The sequence below is a fragment of the Ambystoma mexicanum genome, chromosome 3q, assembly GCF_040938575.1.
Source record: "Ambystoma mexicanum isolate Mex_15411 chromosome 3q, UKY_AmexF1_1, whole genome shotgun sequence".
NCBI classification, from domain to species: domain Eukaryota; kingdom Metazoa; phylum Chordata; class Amphibia; order Caudata; family Ambystomatidae; genus Ambystoma; species Ambystoma mexicanum.
In genome coordinates, this window is record NC_090926.1 from 77321918 (window position 1) to 77337382 (window position 15465).

Sequence of the window (15465 nt, forward strand, 5' to 3'; positions counted from 1 at the left end):
TTCCAAGACCCAAAAACAAAAGTGGAAAGGCACTTTACACTATTGTCGTGTGCAAGGCAGTAACGTTCTAATTCAGAGGAAGCAAAGTCTCTGCAAAAAAAACAGTTTGTTTGTTTTGTGCGCCACAGGGAGGGAGGGCTGTAGAGTCATTAAATCAACCATTGCAATGTGGATTGTATGCTGTAATCAACTCTTTTACACACTGGTACATAATCCCCCACTTCTCATTCCGAAATCACACTGCGCTCGGAGTATAGGGGCAACTTTAGCTTTCATTGAAAACGTCCCATGGGTGATTTGCAAAGCAGCCACTTGGAGTTAAGTGCATATGTTCTCACAACACTGTTATTTAGATACATAAACATGATCAGACTCACAGCTGAGGTAGGCTGTATTTAAGCATGTAATTTCAACTGTTACTTTAGCTCACAAACTAACTCCTATGGTACTGCTTGCCAGTCTATGCAAATCATGTGAGTTGAAATATAACTCACAAGCTTCAGAAAGCCTACATTACTTGCCCAGTATTTGTCTTTCTGTGGCTTGTATCTGTTTAGGGTCACATGCGCCCATCATTCCTCCCTACTGGTTGCTGAAGTACACATACTCATTAATTACTCCAATCACACGTAATGCCATGTCAGAAAAATAAACAATTTGGGAACGTCCATGCACGAAGAATCATGAGTACACTTACAAGAAGGCTAGTGTGAAAGCAACTCCCTGCTACTCCGGACCAACCACTAGATGGCAGCCTATGCAGACCTGTCACTCTAAAAACATGCAAGCCAGAGAGATGCTATTCCTGGGTGTACATATATGTATACATATATATGTTTGTGTGTTTGTGATTGTGTATTCATTCTTTGTTCTTTTGTGTAGATCGCCCTGGAGTTTTGGATACTGCTTTGGTGGAATCAATCCAGGACCGCCTCTCTGATGTTCTGCAGACATACATCATGTGCAAACATCCACCACCAGGAAACCGGTTACTGTATGCCAAAATGATTCAGAAGTTGGCGGACCTGCGGAGTCTGAATGAAGAACATTCAAAGCAGTATCGATTCCTCTCTTTCCAGCCAGAGCACAGCATGCTACTTACCCCTCTGGTGTTGGAGGTTTTTGGAAATGAAATCTCTTGATTTGGAGGTTCTACTGATCACATCAAACTAGAGAACGTAAACAATTTGGATACATTGTATTAAGAGAAATTAAGGCAAGATTGTCTACCTTTCCTTTGTGCCTGCTGCCACGAAAGAGAATGCTTCAGAAGATATTCAAGAGAATCCATTTCATGTGGAACAGTACAATACAGGCCTAGAATATCGTGCAAGTTGATTTAGCAGTGGGCTCTAATCCACTGCTGAGAAAGCTGCCTGCATTTTTCTGATTGGCAAACAGCTACACACATGTACAGCCGTGCCTTGTTTTGGTGTAGTGCCTTGTTTGTGTTAGAGTCCTACTGATCAATATATTTAAGATGTTGTTTGAAGAACTATAAACCAGTTCTCTTTGTCATACAGTGCACTTGCATAATCTGATGATAATCTAGGAGCTAGTGATAACACAGCACCACCTGACCACAGCTACTCGAGTCACAGCTCTGTTGCACAACTTGTGAGATCATGCTTTTCTCCTTGTGTATGGAAATTTGATAATGTGGTACATTTTCAGCATTATTTTTGACTTAACTATAGCTCTTTTAAAGATTCAGAATTAATTAGTGGAAATCTATTTTTATTCTAGAAATTGGCACACATGATTCAGATTTAAAATAGTTGTAACAGCTAAAACTGAGAGTTTATAAATAGAATTTAAATGGTACATTTTTGCTTAAGAAACCATGTTTACACTGTTTTTGTTAAATGCTCCCTTTGTTATACAGTTAGGCTGCATGTGGTTAGCTATATGCCTGAATGCAACTTTTGACTAGAGAATTCATTTGGATTTCCCTGCAAGAAGTATGTGCCAAACATCTCTTACAAGCCTTTTGTGTTTTCCTTTATTAAAGGCTTTTTCATAAAACTTAACTTGGTTCCCACGCCAGTGGTGTATTGCACCATTCATGAGACCACAAGCTTTGAATGGGCATGTAATGTTCTAAGGCTTATATACTGCACCAGTCACAATGGCAGTGGTCTGAAAATTGTTTGCATTGTGTATCTATCCGGGATAACCAGACTGTAGTCTGTGGAGGAACAAAACAAAAAGACGTGGCACCGTTTTAAGAGATGCACAGAGGTCCACGGTTTTGCCAAACAAGAATGTTAGACTAAATAGGAATGTTTGTGTGTTTTGACTACCATTGAAAAAAGTGTACAGGGTCCAGTTGCAATTTGTATTGTTCTCATTGTTTGAAAGTATTTTTTGTTCCAGTTGTGATACACAAAAGGAGTAACGTAAAATTAATGCAAAAATGAGTCTTTGGGGCTCTGTGCTTTGTTTGTAGCATCAGGTTTGGGGAACTCATTACACTTTGCTTATCTAATTCTGATGTATTATTTTTTTTTTACTCAGTAAGACCAATGTTTGTCAGATTCTGTAAACAGCAGTCTATACTAAGAACACTCTCTCGGGTCCACTTTCTTGTTTTCTTTTGTTTTTTTGCACTGCACAGTAGATAGTCTGGTGACAACCTTCACAACTTTACATTTCCAAAGACTACTTCCCATTTCTTTAAAAATCATTTCTTGTTTTTGGCCTCCCGCCTGTGCACCCCTTGCAGCTACCACCCCTCCTTGTAAGCCCCCTCGCACCCTGTGTTCGAGCCATTGCGCCTGCACTCATGCCCACCCCCACTTACCTGGCTCGTAAACCTGGCCTGCCTTCCCACTGGCTCTCCCATCGCTGTCATGGCGGCCAAGGAAATAGTAAAGGATCTTACTCCCTAACTATTTCCCATAGCGGCTATCCTTGTATTTTTTCCTTTCAGAAAAATTGGGCATGCATGAAAGTCATAGTCGTAATTTATCTGAAATGACCCTGATCCAGAGCTAAGCTCAGGCCTAACTGAAGCTCAGCTCACAGGCCATGACTCCCCCTGCCCACCTGCAAACATGGAATGTTGTCTTAAATGATGAAGGGAGTGGTAAAAATGGCAAGTTACACGTGCCTAGCCAGGCAAACAACGCACTCCCTCCCTCAGTTCTCCACATGCATAGAGCAGACTGTTTCTTACTTGCCAGTTGTCAGTTTTCACTAGTCGTTGTCTAACAGGGAGTCTACATTTTGTGGCATACTTTGTGGTACTTTTTATCAAAATAAAATTGAGCACAATAAAGTTCAAGTTGTCACTTAACCCAAAAAATCTTAAGTGTTCTTGCTGAAAAGGCAAACCGAGGTATACCCAAAGGGACCTCTCTCTGCCCATCTACAGGATGGATATAGCGGAGAAATGATCAACAAGGAAAACAGATTGGCCTCCAAGGCTGCATAAAAAACAATTTCTATCATTTCAAAATGTTCTGGCCTTTTCCTCAAGCCTGAGGTCAGTTTTAAAAAACTTAATACAGGCTTTTAAAAGAGTTAACATCTAGCTCCCGGATACAAACTCTGGATTTGGCACACATCGCCCTTTGCCACATGTTTCTCACTAGCTATTAATTACCGTAAATTAATATGAGCTTCAAGGAGATCAAGAGTGCTGTATGCTAATCAACCCAATGCCTGCTACTATTCACATCAGATGCAGAAATGAAAGTAGAACAAATCCCTCATTCATGAATGGGAGGAGAAGACATATGCAGGCCTGCACATTAATTGCTAGGATTATATCCCCTCCTTTCAACACATTAGGTCCCACTGTCTCTTTAACAATCCCATCTGAATTATTCCCCACTTTGACATGGACTTTTAGGTGGCCGCTAACATTTTGTGCAAGATACTGAGTCCTTAGTTTTCATCCTCCGATCCCTATGATGGTGCAGCTTATTTGACAATTTCCATCATTGATGATTGTAGCAAGCTCTGGCCAGTGGTTCTCAACTTTACAACCTTTTCTGTGGCTCCTCAAATGCTTTCCAGCTTATGTTCCCCTTAGAGGGCATCCAATTTGCTGTTTCCTAATCTGTAGCAAGAGCAGGAAAGATGACTGCAGTTCTTCTAACTATATGTGCCCTTCATTACGTATGGGCATTTTTTACATAAGCAGACATCCTGAACAGAAACAATAGATCTTGTTGGATAATGTGAAACCTCATATGTAGTTTTTTTTCCCATGGCAAAATATTAAGTTGTTTAGTATTTTGGGAAGACCGAAGGTTGCTTCAAAATTGGTATTGTGATCTTTCATTGACCTACTTGAGTGTGCTGCCGGGTTTCTGCAGAAATGGCTTATTACAGGAATTCTTAAAAGTATCTGGCTGTTTCGCAAAGGTGAAGGTATGCGCTCTGTTAAATATTACATTTTTTACAGAGATTGTGCGACGTCAAATTAAGTGCCCCATCATATATAGAATGGTTTTTCAATATTGGAATATTATATACTCAGCTGCTATTGTAGTAGAGTGCTTGGAGAAGAGTGTGTTACCAAGCCTACATACTATACAAAAAAGGCACTTTAAGTTGTCAAGAAAAAAGTATATTTGGAGGCACAGTTTGCGCTATAAAATAAGCTCACTAGGGATGAACTTTGGCAAGTAATCTGAGCATAAAAATAAATTGGCCCACATTTGTGATCACACGTTGTTCAAAACTACCAGTTGCACACTGGTTCAAGTCATCAAACTTTCCCACAAAAACAGCCCACACTATCCTGATGGGCTGGCTCTTCCGGCACTTGTCTATTCCAGTCGGAGCCTGTGCCTGATGTTTTTAGCTTTTACTGTGCATCCTTTTTGGTTGGAAAGTGGCACATGGCTTTTAGAAACACCATTAAATATAGATATTGCACCTGGCTTGTGTCAAAAACTCTGAGGTGTTGCCCTCTTCCCCAGCATGTCTGGTGGCACTCCTTCAACCATGTGTCAAGACATGTGTTGCTATAACATTAGTAGAAGACATCCGTCCAGTTCCTTTTTCAGGGAGTTTGCTCCTATTCTTGGTATCTAAAGGTGGCAAAGCTTTCAGGCCCATAACGACCTAATGTTATTAAAAAATAAATGTCTGCAACAGGTATAGCTCAATATTGTAACACACAGAAGCTCTGTCTCTCATGCACATACAGGATGTATGCGTAAGACCCCAGTCAACCAAAAAGAGAAAATGTCTTCGTTATGGTAGACCAGCACAACCAGATCACAGGTCTTCCTTTTGTACACAATGTCTGCTCAACAGGACTTCACAAAGTACTTAATGGTAGCACTCACATTGTTGAGATGGGATCCAGGTTTGCCTTTAAATAAACCATTGGTTGATCATGACGTGTCCCTTTTTAACTTGCCGCTTTTATTTAGGGTTTTTGAGATATGAGAGCATGTGCCCAACCTTTCCAGGACTGCCAATTTAGTTTATTAAAGTTTTGACGAATACTACCAAAACCTACCTTTTCACATACTGACTTTTAATCACTGAGACATGACTGCAGACGTCAGCCCAAATCAAATTAAATATTCATGAAAAATGGTGGCACTATTGTAACTAATTTCATCTTGCACAGCCTTGTTCTATGTGGCTGATCTCAGGTTGGGGCCGCTTCACAAGTGCCTTATTGCTTAATGGACTTTGGTTTCTGGGACTTCAAAGATCTAATGTCTGCCTTTTTCTGAAATGCTGGAGAAACTGATGACTTGCTACTGGCTATGGACGTTCTCAAGTGACTGTCAGGTTTAAATTCACTTAAGTGTCCTGACCTGTAGATGATGGCTTTCTGTTCGTCAGGTAGAATTTGGCTGGCAGGTGTTCTGGCACTCATTATGTGGAAGGTTTTGCACTTAGAACGACAAAACCGATTTGTACACCGAACAGCAAGAAGGTATGATCTCAAAGCCTTGTGATCTGTGAGAGGCATTTCATTTTCATTGATCAGTAACGTGTATCGTATGCTCTTGGCAGAAACATAGGTAAAGCTTAAGAGTGAGAGCTCAAGAATGATGCCATCATTTTACATTTTTCTACCTGTTCTCTGACGGTTGAGGCGCACAATTACATTTTAATGCAGTAATCCAGTGCAAGTTTGCACACATTGGTGCAACACTTACCCTACTTGGGGAATCTGATCATTATTAATGATCAAAGATGACTGTTGTGGCTCTAATATGGTCAATAACAGTCTGTTTTTTTCCTTGACGGACCTCGCAACTGGCATCTGGTTAGGATGGACGGGTCATTTGAGATCTACTGATCAATCACCCAGTTCTATTATAATGAAATGTACTGTTTGACTCACAAAAACGTAGATCGCCAAACTGTTTTTTTTATTTACTTATTACTGCAACACTACATGGAGGTCTTAGAAAGAAACCGCCTTTTCTTTAGGGGAGCATCTTCCCTGCTTTGCGATTGTGGCTTCACTATGGTAGATCTGTTCCTCACTTGAGGTCCATTTGTTAGCCATCAATTCATACAAAAATTGTTTGGAGCATACATTAGAATACATGCTGGTCAAGAGACTAATGAAAATGTTGATGCTACTAATGTGCTAAGCAGCACATAATGATCCAGTATGCACATGTTAAATGTGTTGGAAAAACGTTCAACATAGAATGGCTGGAGGAACTGAAGATTTATTTAAACATGTACAAAAGCTGCTTCACATCAGGACCATAATTTACAATGTGGCAGCAATCACCATACATATAAACAAACTGAGTTGTTAATTAAATTCAATAACTCAACTGGATTTTCCTTTTTTCATTTTTGATTGATTGTTTCGTACCTTTCCCCCAACCCCCTCTGTTCCTATACTGGACTGGCAAAACATAATTTAATTGAGTGCTAGCTATACAAAAGTATCTTGCACATATGCTTTTCGAGTTTTCAATATGTCCCCCTGTGTTCTGTAAAATATACAGCTTGTTGACTGACCCACAGCATCAACGCACAGGGTCCCTGCCTTCCCATCAGTGGACAGAACAGTGATTATTCTGAAAATAATAGTTCTCCTGATCCCGAAGAGTATACTGGCCTTTGGTCACTAGTATAAGTGCCTTCGATCTGTAAATGTTCTATTACCACATACGAAGGAAGCACGTACCCTAATGCAAAAATCACCTGCAATCCATTCAGGATACCTCTACTTTTAGGTTATTTGGTACGACTTCTGAGAAGTATGTATTGCTAGACATTAAGTGGCAGATACATAGGCTGCATCTTTGTCCGTAAGCAGCGATTACACTGATGTTCTAATATTTGTATCATAGTGCTAATGCTGTCATTTCCAAGTATGTATCCGAGCACCAGGTTAGTATGGTACTATAATTTGGTGACCTTGAACATTTAGATGATGGACTGAATTCTACACACCAGACAAAGCAAAGTACAATCAAAACCAGAGATAACCAGGTCCGAACCCTTTATAGACCCTAATATATCTGAAATAATGCCCTTTTATACTGTGGAATGGACTGGTCTTGGACCAATAGCATGTGATCACCCTCATTCTCTGGTGCCACTACAATTGTGCTATTCATTTTGAAACTGAATTACTTTCTAGATCTTGGATTACAGAACCCGGTGTAGGGAGGTGGGCTATGTGTTTCTCCAGCCCTGGAGATGAGTTAACTTCAATTTCAAGGTACTACGAACCTATTCCCCCACATTACATTTGTTAGTAAGCAGCCTGAATCCTCCAAGTGTCCTTCCTTGAGTCAGAAGTATTGACTTTTGATATATCTTCTGCTCCTGCAATAATTCAGATGACAGGGTTTCTGTAGAGCAGGCTCTTCATACTTTGGTTCATCTACTGCAGTCTGTGATATCTGTTGCCCTTCGTGTACTCTTCTAAAAGATGTGTGATTTTGTTTAGCCCTTGCAACCCCAGTCCAGAGATGAATGAGACGGGGCCTTCTTTGGAAGGGCAGCTCCTGCAATCGCACATTGTAGCTCTCCATTTGGTCTTATTGAAAGTCTGGTACTGGCTCCTACATCTTTGGATTCTTTGTCAAGAGAATAATGATCGCACATGCTCCAGAAATCTCACTAAGACCATTTTATCTGCCATGCCAATTCTATTCAATGTGATCAATAACTGCAATGTATGCTTGAGGCATTTGAAAGGAAGTTCCTCCAACAAACTGGTAACATACTTTCTTGGTTGGATGACTAATATGCACATAACATTTTTGTTCTCCTCAGAAATGAATACTTTTAATTCTGTGGATTTTTACTAGGCCTATCTTGTGTGATTTGGCCAGAACAAAGGTACTGCGTGGGTCATGCCCCTTCCACAATAACGTGAAGGTGGTGCTGGTCCTCAGCTGAACAATTTGTGGAAAGCGCCCCAAATCCTTGAACATCTACAAAAAAAGGCTATCCCCTGAAGTACAGTATTAGGAATATCCCATACATTTATGTAGTCATAGAGGCAGCCACATGCTAAATGAGGTTTGGTTCTTGACAAAACAAGGCAAATTGCATCTTTTGAGATGATGCTAGCATCATCCAACAAAGTAAATCCATCTGATACTTGCAACCAACTGCACCATCCTGATGGCAAAGCAACATGCTCCACCTATTACAACTCCTCAACCTTCCTGCCATTTTAAAACCTACTTCTTTTTAAGATCGTAATTAGGAAATCTATCATTCCCAGGTACAAAGTTATTTATAATTATGTTTTTAGAAATAGTCGCTATGGCCCAGATAGTCATCTGTTACTCATTCTAACCATCTTGGTATTTGTAACAATGTTATACCGTACTGTGATTAATGGCCTGAAATGCCTGGCATTAAACTCACCATCAGAATGAGGCAAGAATTCCAGATTTGAGTATTGTGTTCATACCATTCGCGTACAGAAATTAGATGAATGCTTTCCTTCCAAACCTTGCAGGTGCCAGCTGTGACTTCAAAGAACTCATAGGTTCATCACCCCACAAACCTCTGCATGTGAATTGGCACTCTAACCAGAAAAATAGAACAGAAAACACTCCAGAATTACAAACGTATAACACTATTATCAAATTTATTTTAAATTCTTTAAATAGTTAGCCAGTTGGGGGAGGAGGCAACAGATCGCTCTCGACAGGTTTCACCATTTAGTGCTCTATCAATTGATACTCTGTAAGTAACAACCCATTTTTCCAATATAGCCACACATTGGGCCTTAGCACGAGATGGGAGGTAACCCTTAAATGTGGTGGTAACGGGGTTACCGCCGCATTTAACGGTCCACCCAATCATGAGTATGGCCTGTTTACCCCCAGCTGGGTGTAAACATGCTGAAATAATGCAGATTTTCGGTGCAGTTACCACGCAGTAATACCACCAGCGGTAATTGCACCGAAAAGTCCCCATTGGGTCTAACTGACCCAATGGGGAACAACGTTTACTGCCCAAACCATGATCCGGTGATACCGCTGAATGGGTCGGTGGTAACGCAAATAAAGTTTGGCGGTATCCTAGTAGGGATTCCGCTTCAACTTGTGATGCAGCCCATTGTGTTTGACAGGTTGATTAGGAGCTGCCTAAGAAATCGCTCATATTTCACCATGCCTTGGGTGGTAAAGTCATCCAGTCCTGTTTTTCTTGGCATTATGTGGCCTGTAGTATTTCTTTCCTTTTTGAAATCTAGAAAAACTACAAGTGGTAAACTTCAAAGGGAAAACACCGGACCATGACTGAATAACTTTCTGATTGGTGGCAAGGAGAAAATTGAGAGCTTTACGCAAAATGAGATTGACCAGCCATTCCCAGTGTCAACCATAAGTGCAAATTCAGAAGCCCTTTTTCATTGTAGTTTCCCAAACCTAGGTTGTGAAATAAAGCTTTCTGATCTCCACTGCTTAACCAAGGACAAGGTTCTACATATGGCACTTAAGTGAGATTTCCTCTGGTATGATTTTGAATATCACTGCCCTCTGCCCACTGTTGGTAAGTTTGAAAGCTTGATACTTGAAGCTTTAACTTTTTCAAAATAAGCTGATAAATGACATCCTTCTAGCCTCTTGTGGAAGCATTTCATCTAGTTGGCATGCCTGATTAGTGGCAAATCATTAATCGTAATTTCGAGGGGATTGGGTCCTCCGACGTATTCCATATCTATGACATGTAATCACCACAGCTGTGCTGCTTCGGAAACTTTTTTCGCCGTCTGCGTCCTGCGTCGATGACGTCGATGTGCCGTTGTCGAGGACCTCGTCCGACGTCATCCGATGTGATAAGTAGGACGCACAACGCCCGTAGCCTCAGTTCCGTTTTTTCTGCGAACGTGTTGCTTCGTGAATCTCGGTTAACGCCTCGACTCTTTGGAGTTCGGTTCTTCGAACCTGTTCGTTTTGTGAAAATCCTTCATGTGAAGATGTCTTCTACTTCGTCTTCGACCCCGCGTCCGGGTTTCAAGAAGTGCGGGGAGTGTGGGTCCAAGATGTCGGTGACGGACTCGCACGACGCCTGCCTCTGGTGCCTCAGGGAGGCCCACGACACGGATGACTGTATCGACTGCCAGTCGCTCACGTCCAAAGCCTTACGCGAACGTAAGAAGAAGTTGTTGGTAGGTCGGGTGTCCAAGCCCCGGAAGTCAAAGTCTGCGGGGCTTTCGACGGATGATTCGAGGGGTGACTCTCCGCGTCATCGTCGGAAGTCTCGTGGGTCGCCTTCTAGGAGTCGGTCTCGCCACTCCTCAGCCTCTTCGAGGCATTCTCGGAAGCGCCGACACCGGTCCTCTTCGGAGGACTCTTCCCGGCATGTCGCTTACCCCACCAGCCGTGCGACGCCGGAGGAATGGGCTTCCTTCGGGAAGAAAATGCTGGCGATTCTTGAGTCGCAGGGTACTAAGCCGTCCGCGCCCCAGAGTGGGGTCGGTCGTAAGAGGTCGAGAGACCCCGCTCGCAAGAATGGTCGGCACGAGTCACGGGAGAGGTCCCGTTCGGACAAGGAGACTCGTTCTCGACGCGTTTGAGACCGTGTGCACCTGTGAGGTCTTCGAAGAAGACATTGACGTCTGCGGCGTCGAGGGCGTCGACAGGCTTTCTCGAGGCTCCGGCTCCGAGGAAGCCGTCGACGCTCAGGTCGTCGAGGGACACGCTCGGGGCTCCGGCTTCGAGGGCTGTGTCGACGCCGCCGATGCTGGCGGCGCTGCATCTGACGTCGACGTCGAGGAAATCGTCCAATCCTCTCGGCGCCGTTGCCTGTTTTCTCGACGCCGGCGCCGATTCGCTCGACACCATCGAGGCCTTTCGTGTCGGAGGTACCCCGTGGCACGGGTGAACCCCCTAGGAAGGCTCTGGTTAAGAGCAAGCACTCTCGGGTGCCTTCTTTTCGCCACCTGGAATATATTTCAGAGGCGGATGAGGATTCTGATGGCCTGGTTCCTAGTCAGGTTCCAGATGAAATTGTCTCGGGCCATAGTCAGTTTGACGATTTGAGCCAGTCACTGCATGATGCCAGTGGACTGGACACCTCTCCGGAGGTGGAGTTTTGTAGGCCTGAGCCTGGCTCTCATGCCGATTCCTCGTACCGGTGCCTTATGGCTAGGGTTTCTGAGTACTTGGGATGGTCTGCTCCCCCAGGGGAGTTTGTGCAGGATGATCTAATGGACATCCCTGATGTTGGTCCCCCAACTGACCCGGTACTGCCGTTCCATATGGCTTTACAGAGAAGGGTGGCAGCGGCTTGGAATGCTCCGGAGAGTCTCCCGGCGGTGGGCAGATCCTTGTCGCGAAAATACCGTCCAGCCAGTAGCGACCCCTGCAACTTGACCAGGCACCCCACTCCGGAGAGTTTGGTGGTGCAGGCGGCCACGGCCCCGGCAAAGCAGGCGTCGTACCCTACCATCCCTCCTGATAGGGACGACAAACGTTTTGATGGCTGGGCGAAGAAAGTGTTTTCTTCTGGTGGTATGGCGCTTCAGACGGCCAACTCCATTTGTGCCTTGTCTCGTTTCACACACACTCTGTGTAACTGTGTTGCATTAGCAGCTGAACATATTCCCGAAGGGGACGAACGGGATGGTTTCCTTGCTATGGTCCAGGATGGTAAGGATGCCATGTGTGAGTCTGTTCAGTCGGGTTTGGACTTAGCTGAATGCGTCAGTAGGTCCATGGCAGCGAGCACCGTGATACGCAGGTTTGCGTGGTTGCGGAAGTCGGGGTTTGCTCCTGATATGCAGTCCCGGCTCCTCAACATGCCCTTTGACGGTGAACACCTTTTTGGCAGCAAGGCTGACGAGAGCCTTGAGAGGTTGCAGACCTCAAAAGCTGCAGCGAAGTCGTTGGGCGCTGCAGTTCGCCAACCTCTGCCTTTTCGTCCTAGGGGACAGCAGTGGAGGGGTGGTTCCTTTCGCTATTACTCGTCCTTCAGTAAAGCGAGAGGAGCTGGCAGTCAAAGAGGCCAACGCAGGGGTATCAGAGGTGGACGACAGGGTACCCGTGGTGCCAAGGCTGCTCGGGCAGTTGCCTCTTTGCCCTCAGGTAACGCCGCAGCCGCTCCCACTCAGTCATGAGGCCATGTCCCATGGTTCGCCGGTTGGGGGGAAGGCTGGCGCAGCATCTTGTAGAGTGGCAAGCCATTACTTCAGATGTGTGGGTTCTGGAGATCATAACCCACGGCTAATGTCTTCCCTTTCGGCACAGGCCTTGCGACAATCCACCAGGGAACCTCTCTTTGCAGAGTCCGGATCCGCTCCTTGCGCAGGAAATTCAAGCCCTGCTGGAGAAAGGCGCCATAGAACTGGTGCCTGTAGCGGAGAGGAACAAGGGATGGTATTCTCCTTATTTTTTGATTTCGAAGAAAGACGGGGGATTGAGACCCGTCATGGACTTGCGCGGTTTGAACAAACTCCTCAGGAAGGACAAGTTCAAGATGGTTACTCTCTCTCAAGTCCTCCAGGCCTTTCAGCTTCAGGACTGGTTGGTGTCGCTCGACCTCAAGGATGCTTACTTCCATGTGCCGATCCATTCCAAGCACAAGAAGTACCTGGGGTTCGCGGTTGGCGACTCGCACTTTCAGTTTCGGGTCCTGCCGTTCAGATTGACCTCCGCCCCGAGGGTTTTCACCAAGCTCATGGTGGTGGTGGCAGCGCATCTCAGGCAAGGGGGGATTCACGTCTACCCCTACCTGGACGATTGGTTGATCAGGGGGAGCTCTCCCGAGCAAGTCCTGGATCATCTGTCCGTCACATGCCACTCCCTTCACAGGCTGGGCTTCTCCCTCAATTTAAAGAAGTCCCATTTGACGCCAACACAGCGGCTCCAGTACATCGGAGCAGTGCTCGACACTTCCCTGGGGCTGTGTTTTCCTCCCCAGGTGAGGGCTCTTCACATTCAGCAGATGGTGCACAAGTTTCAGCATGCCCAGACGCTCCCAGCGTTCGAGTTCTTGAGGTTGCTCGGCCTCATGGCATCCTGCATTCTTCTGGTGCCAGAGGCTCGCCTGCGGATGAGATCTTTGCGGTGGGCACTCAAGACACAATGGTCGCAGTCCTCCGGCAGGATGTCGGACCCGGTTCAGGTGCCGCCCTCGGTCGCCCGGGACCTTCTTTGGTGGGCCGTCGAAGGCAACTTGATGAAGGGGGCTCCATTTTGGCTTCCCTGTCCGGAGGTGACGATCGTGACGGATGCATCCCTCACGGGATGGGGAGCTCATGCCAACGGGCTGACAGTCAGCGGTCGTTGGTCTCCGTCGGAGTCCAGACTCCATATCAATCTGTTGGAGCTGAGGGCCGTCAGGCTAGCCCTGAAGGCTTTTCTGCCGACTGTCAGTGGCCATGCACTACCTCAACAAAAAGGGGGGGCAGGGTCACTTCCTCTGTGCAAGGAGGCGATGCAGCTCGAGTTCTGGGCCATCCAGCAGGAAGTTTCGATCTCGGCAGTTCATCTGGCCGGAGACGAAAACGTGACGGCGGATGCTCTGAGCAGGCAGAGCGCGATCTCTCACGAGTGGGAGTTGGCTCAGGAGATTCTCCTGGAGATCTTCGCCCTTTGGGGGACCCCTCAAGTGGATCTCTTCGCCTCCAGTGTCAACCGGAAGTGCGAAAGGTTTTGCTCGCGGGAATTTCCTCCAAAAGGAGCCTTAGGAGATGCGTTTGTGGTGGAGTGGTCATTCCCGCTGCTGTACGCGTTTCCTCCAGTCCCCGTCATCCCGCAAGTGCTGCGGAGGTTACGGAAGTTCGGTTCCCGGATGATCCTCATTGCTCCGGCGTGGGCTCGGAGGACGTGGTACCCGGACCTTCTCGACTTGTCCATCTGCCCTCCATGTCGTCTTCCCTACCGAGACGATCTGCTCTCACGGGAGGAGGGTCAGGTTCTCCATCCAGAGGTCAGATCCCTCAACCTTCACGCTTGGCTTCTGAAAGGTTGAGGTATAAGGATTGGGACCTCCCTGAAGACGTGATGGAGGTGTTGCTTTCGGCCCGAAGGCCAGCAACAAAGTCTCTGTACCGTTGCCGTAAGTTCTGCGACTGGTGCAGAGCTCAGAATGTGGATCCTTTTGCATGCGACATCCCCATGGTTCTGTCCTTTTTACTTTCTTTGGCCCACAGGGGCTTGCAAGTGGGTACCATTAAAGGTTACCTGGCGGCGCTGTCCATCTTTAAGCGCTCGTCTGAAGAGTGTTCTTACTTTAAAATCCCTTTAATTTCACAGTTTCTGAAAGGGCTCACTAATGTGTTCCCTCCATCACCTTTCCTGGTGCCCGGTTGGGATTTAAACCTTGTTCTCAAGTTTCTTATGGGTGCTCCGTTTGAGCCTTTACATTCTTGCCCTTTGAGGCTGTTAACTCTGAAAACTGTTTTTTAGTTGCGGTTACTTCCGCTCGCAGAGTGAGTGAGTTACAGGCACTTTCAATTAAGCCACCCTTCACTGTATTTCACAAGGACAGGGTTGTCCTTAGAGTTCGTCCTTCTTTTCTTCCGAAGGTAGTGACAGAATTTCATTTGGCCCAGAAGGTTGTTCTTCCGGCATTCTATCCTCCTCCGCATCCTGGTAAGGAAGAGGAGAGGCTCCATAGGCTTGATCCTAGGAGAGCTTTAAGCTTTTATGTTTCACGCATGTCCTGGGTCAGAGTGGACGATCAACTCTTTATTGGTTACGCTGGAAAGCGTTTGGGGCAAGCTGTGACGAAACAGACTTTGGGCCTCATTACGACCCAGGCGGTAAGTTACCGCCTGGGCCGTTACTTTACCACCATGGCGTAAACTACGTTTACGCCATGGTGGTTGGCGGACTTACCGCCCCATTCCGACCTAGGCGGGGCGGTAAGTCCCCAATCCCCATTTACCCTTCCCCATTCCCATTTTTGCCCCATAGGGCATAATGGGAGTGGGGAAGGCGTTAATTACGCCACCGTAAATTACGGTGGCGTAATTAACTCCATGGTCCCTTAGCGCCATGGATTTTAACACCTGCTAAAAGCAGGTGTTAAAAGCACCAT

At 45.8% G+C, this 15465-nt stretch overlaps 1 protein-coding gene across 2 annotated transcripts in view; it reads left to right on the top strand.

Moving 5' to 3' along the window:
- VDR (vitamin D receptor) overlaps positions 1–2488 on the top strand; it is a 621180-nt gene extending 618692 nt beyond the window's left edge. The window contains exon 9 of one of the 2 annotated variants that reach the window (XM_069653184.1): positions 883–2488. In XM_069653184.1, coding sequence (XP_069509285.1) covers positions 883–1142 — 260 coding nt within the window. In that variant the 3' untranslated portion in view covers positions 1143–2488. The remainder of the gene's footprint in view (positions 1–882) is intronic. The other variant, XM_069653183.1, reaches the window with a different exon arrangement.
- The last annotated feature ends 12977 nt before the right edge of the window (positions 2489–15465 follow it).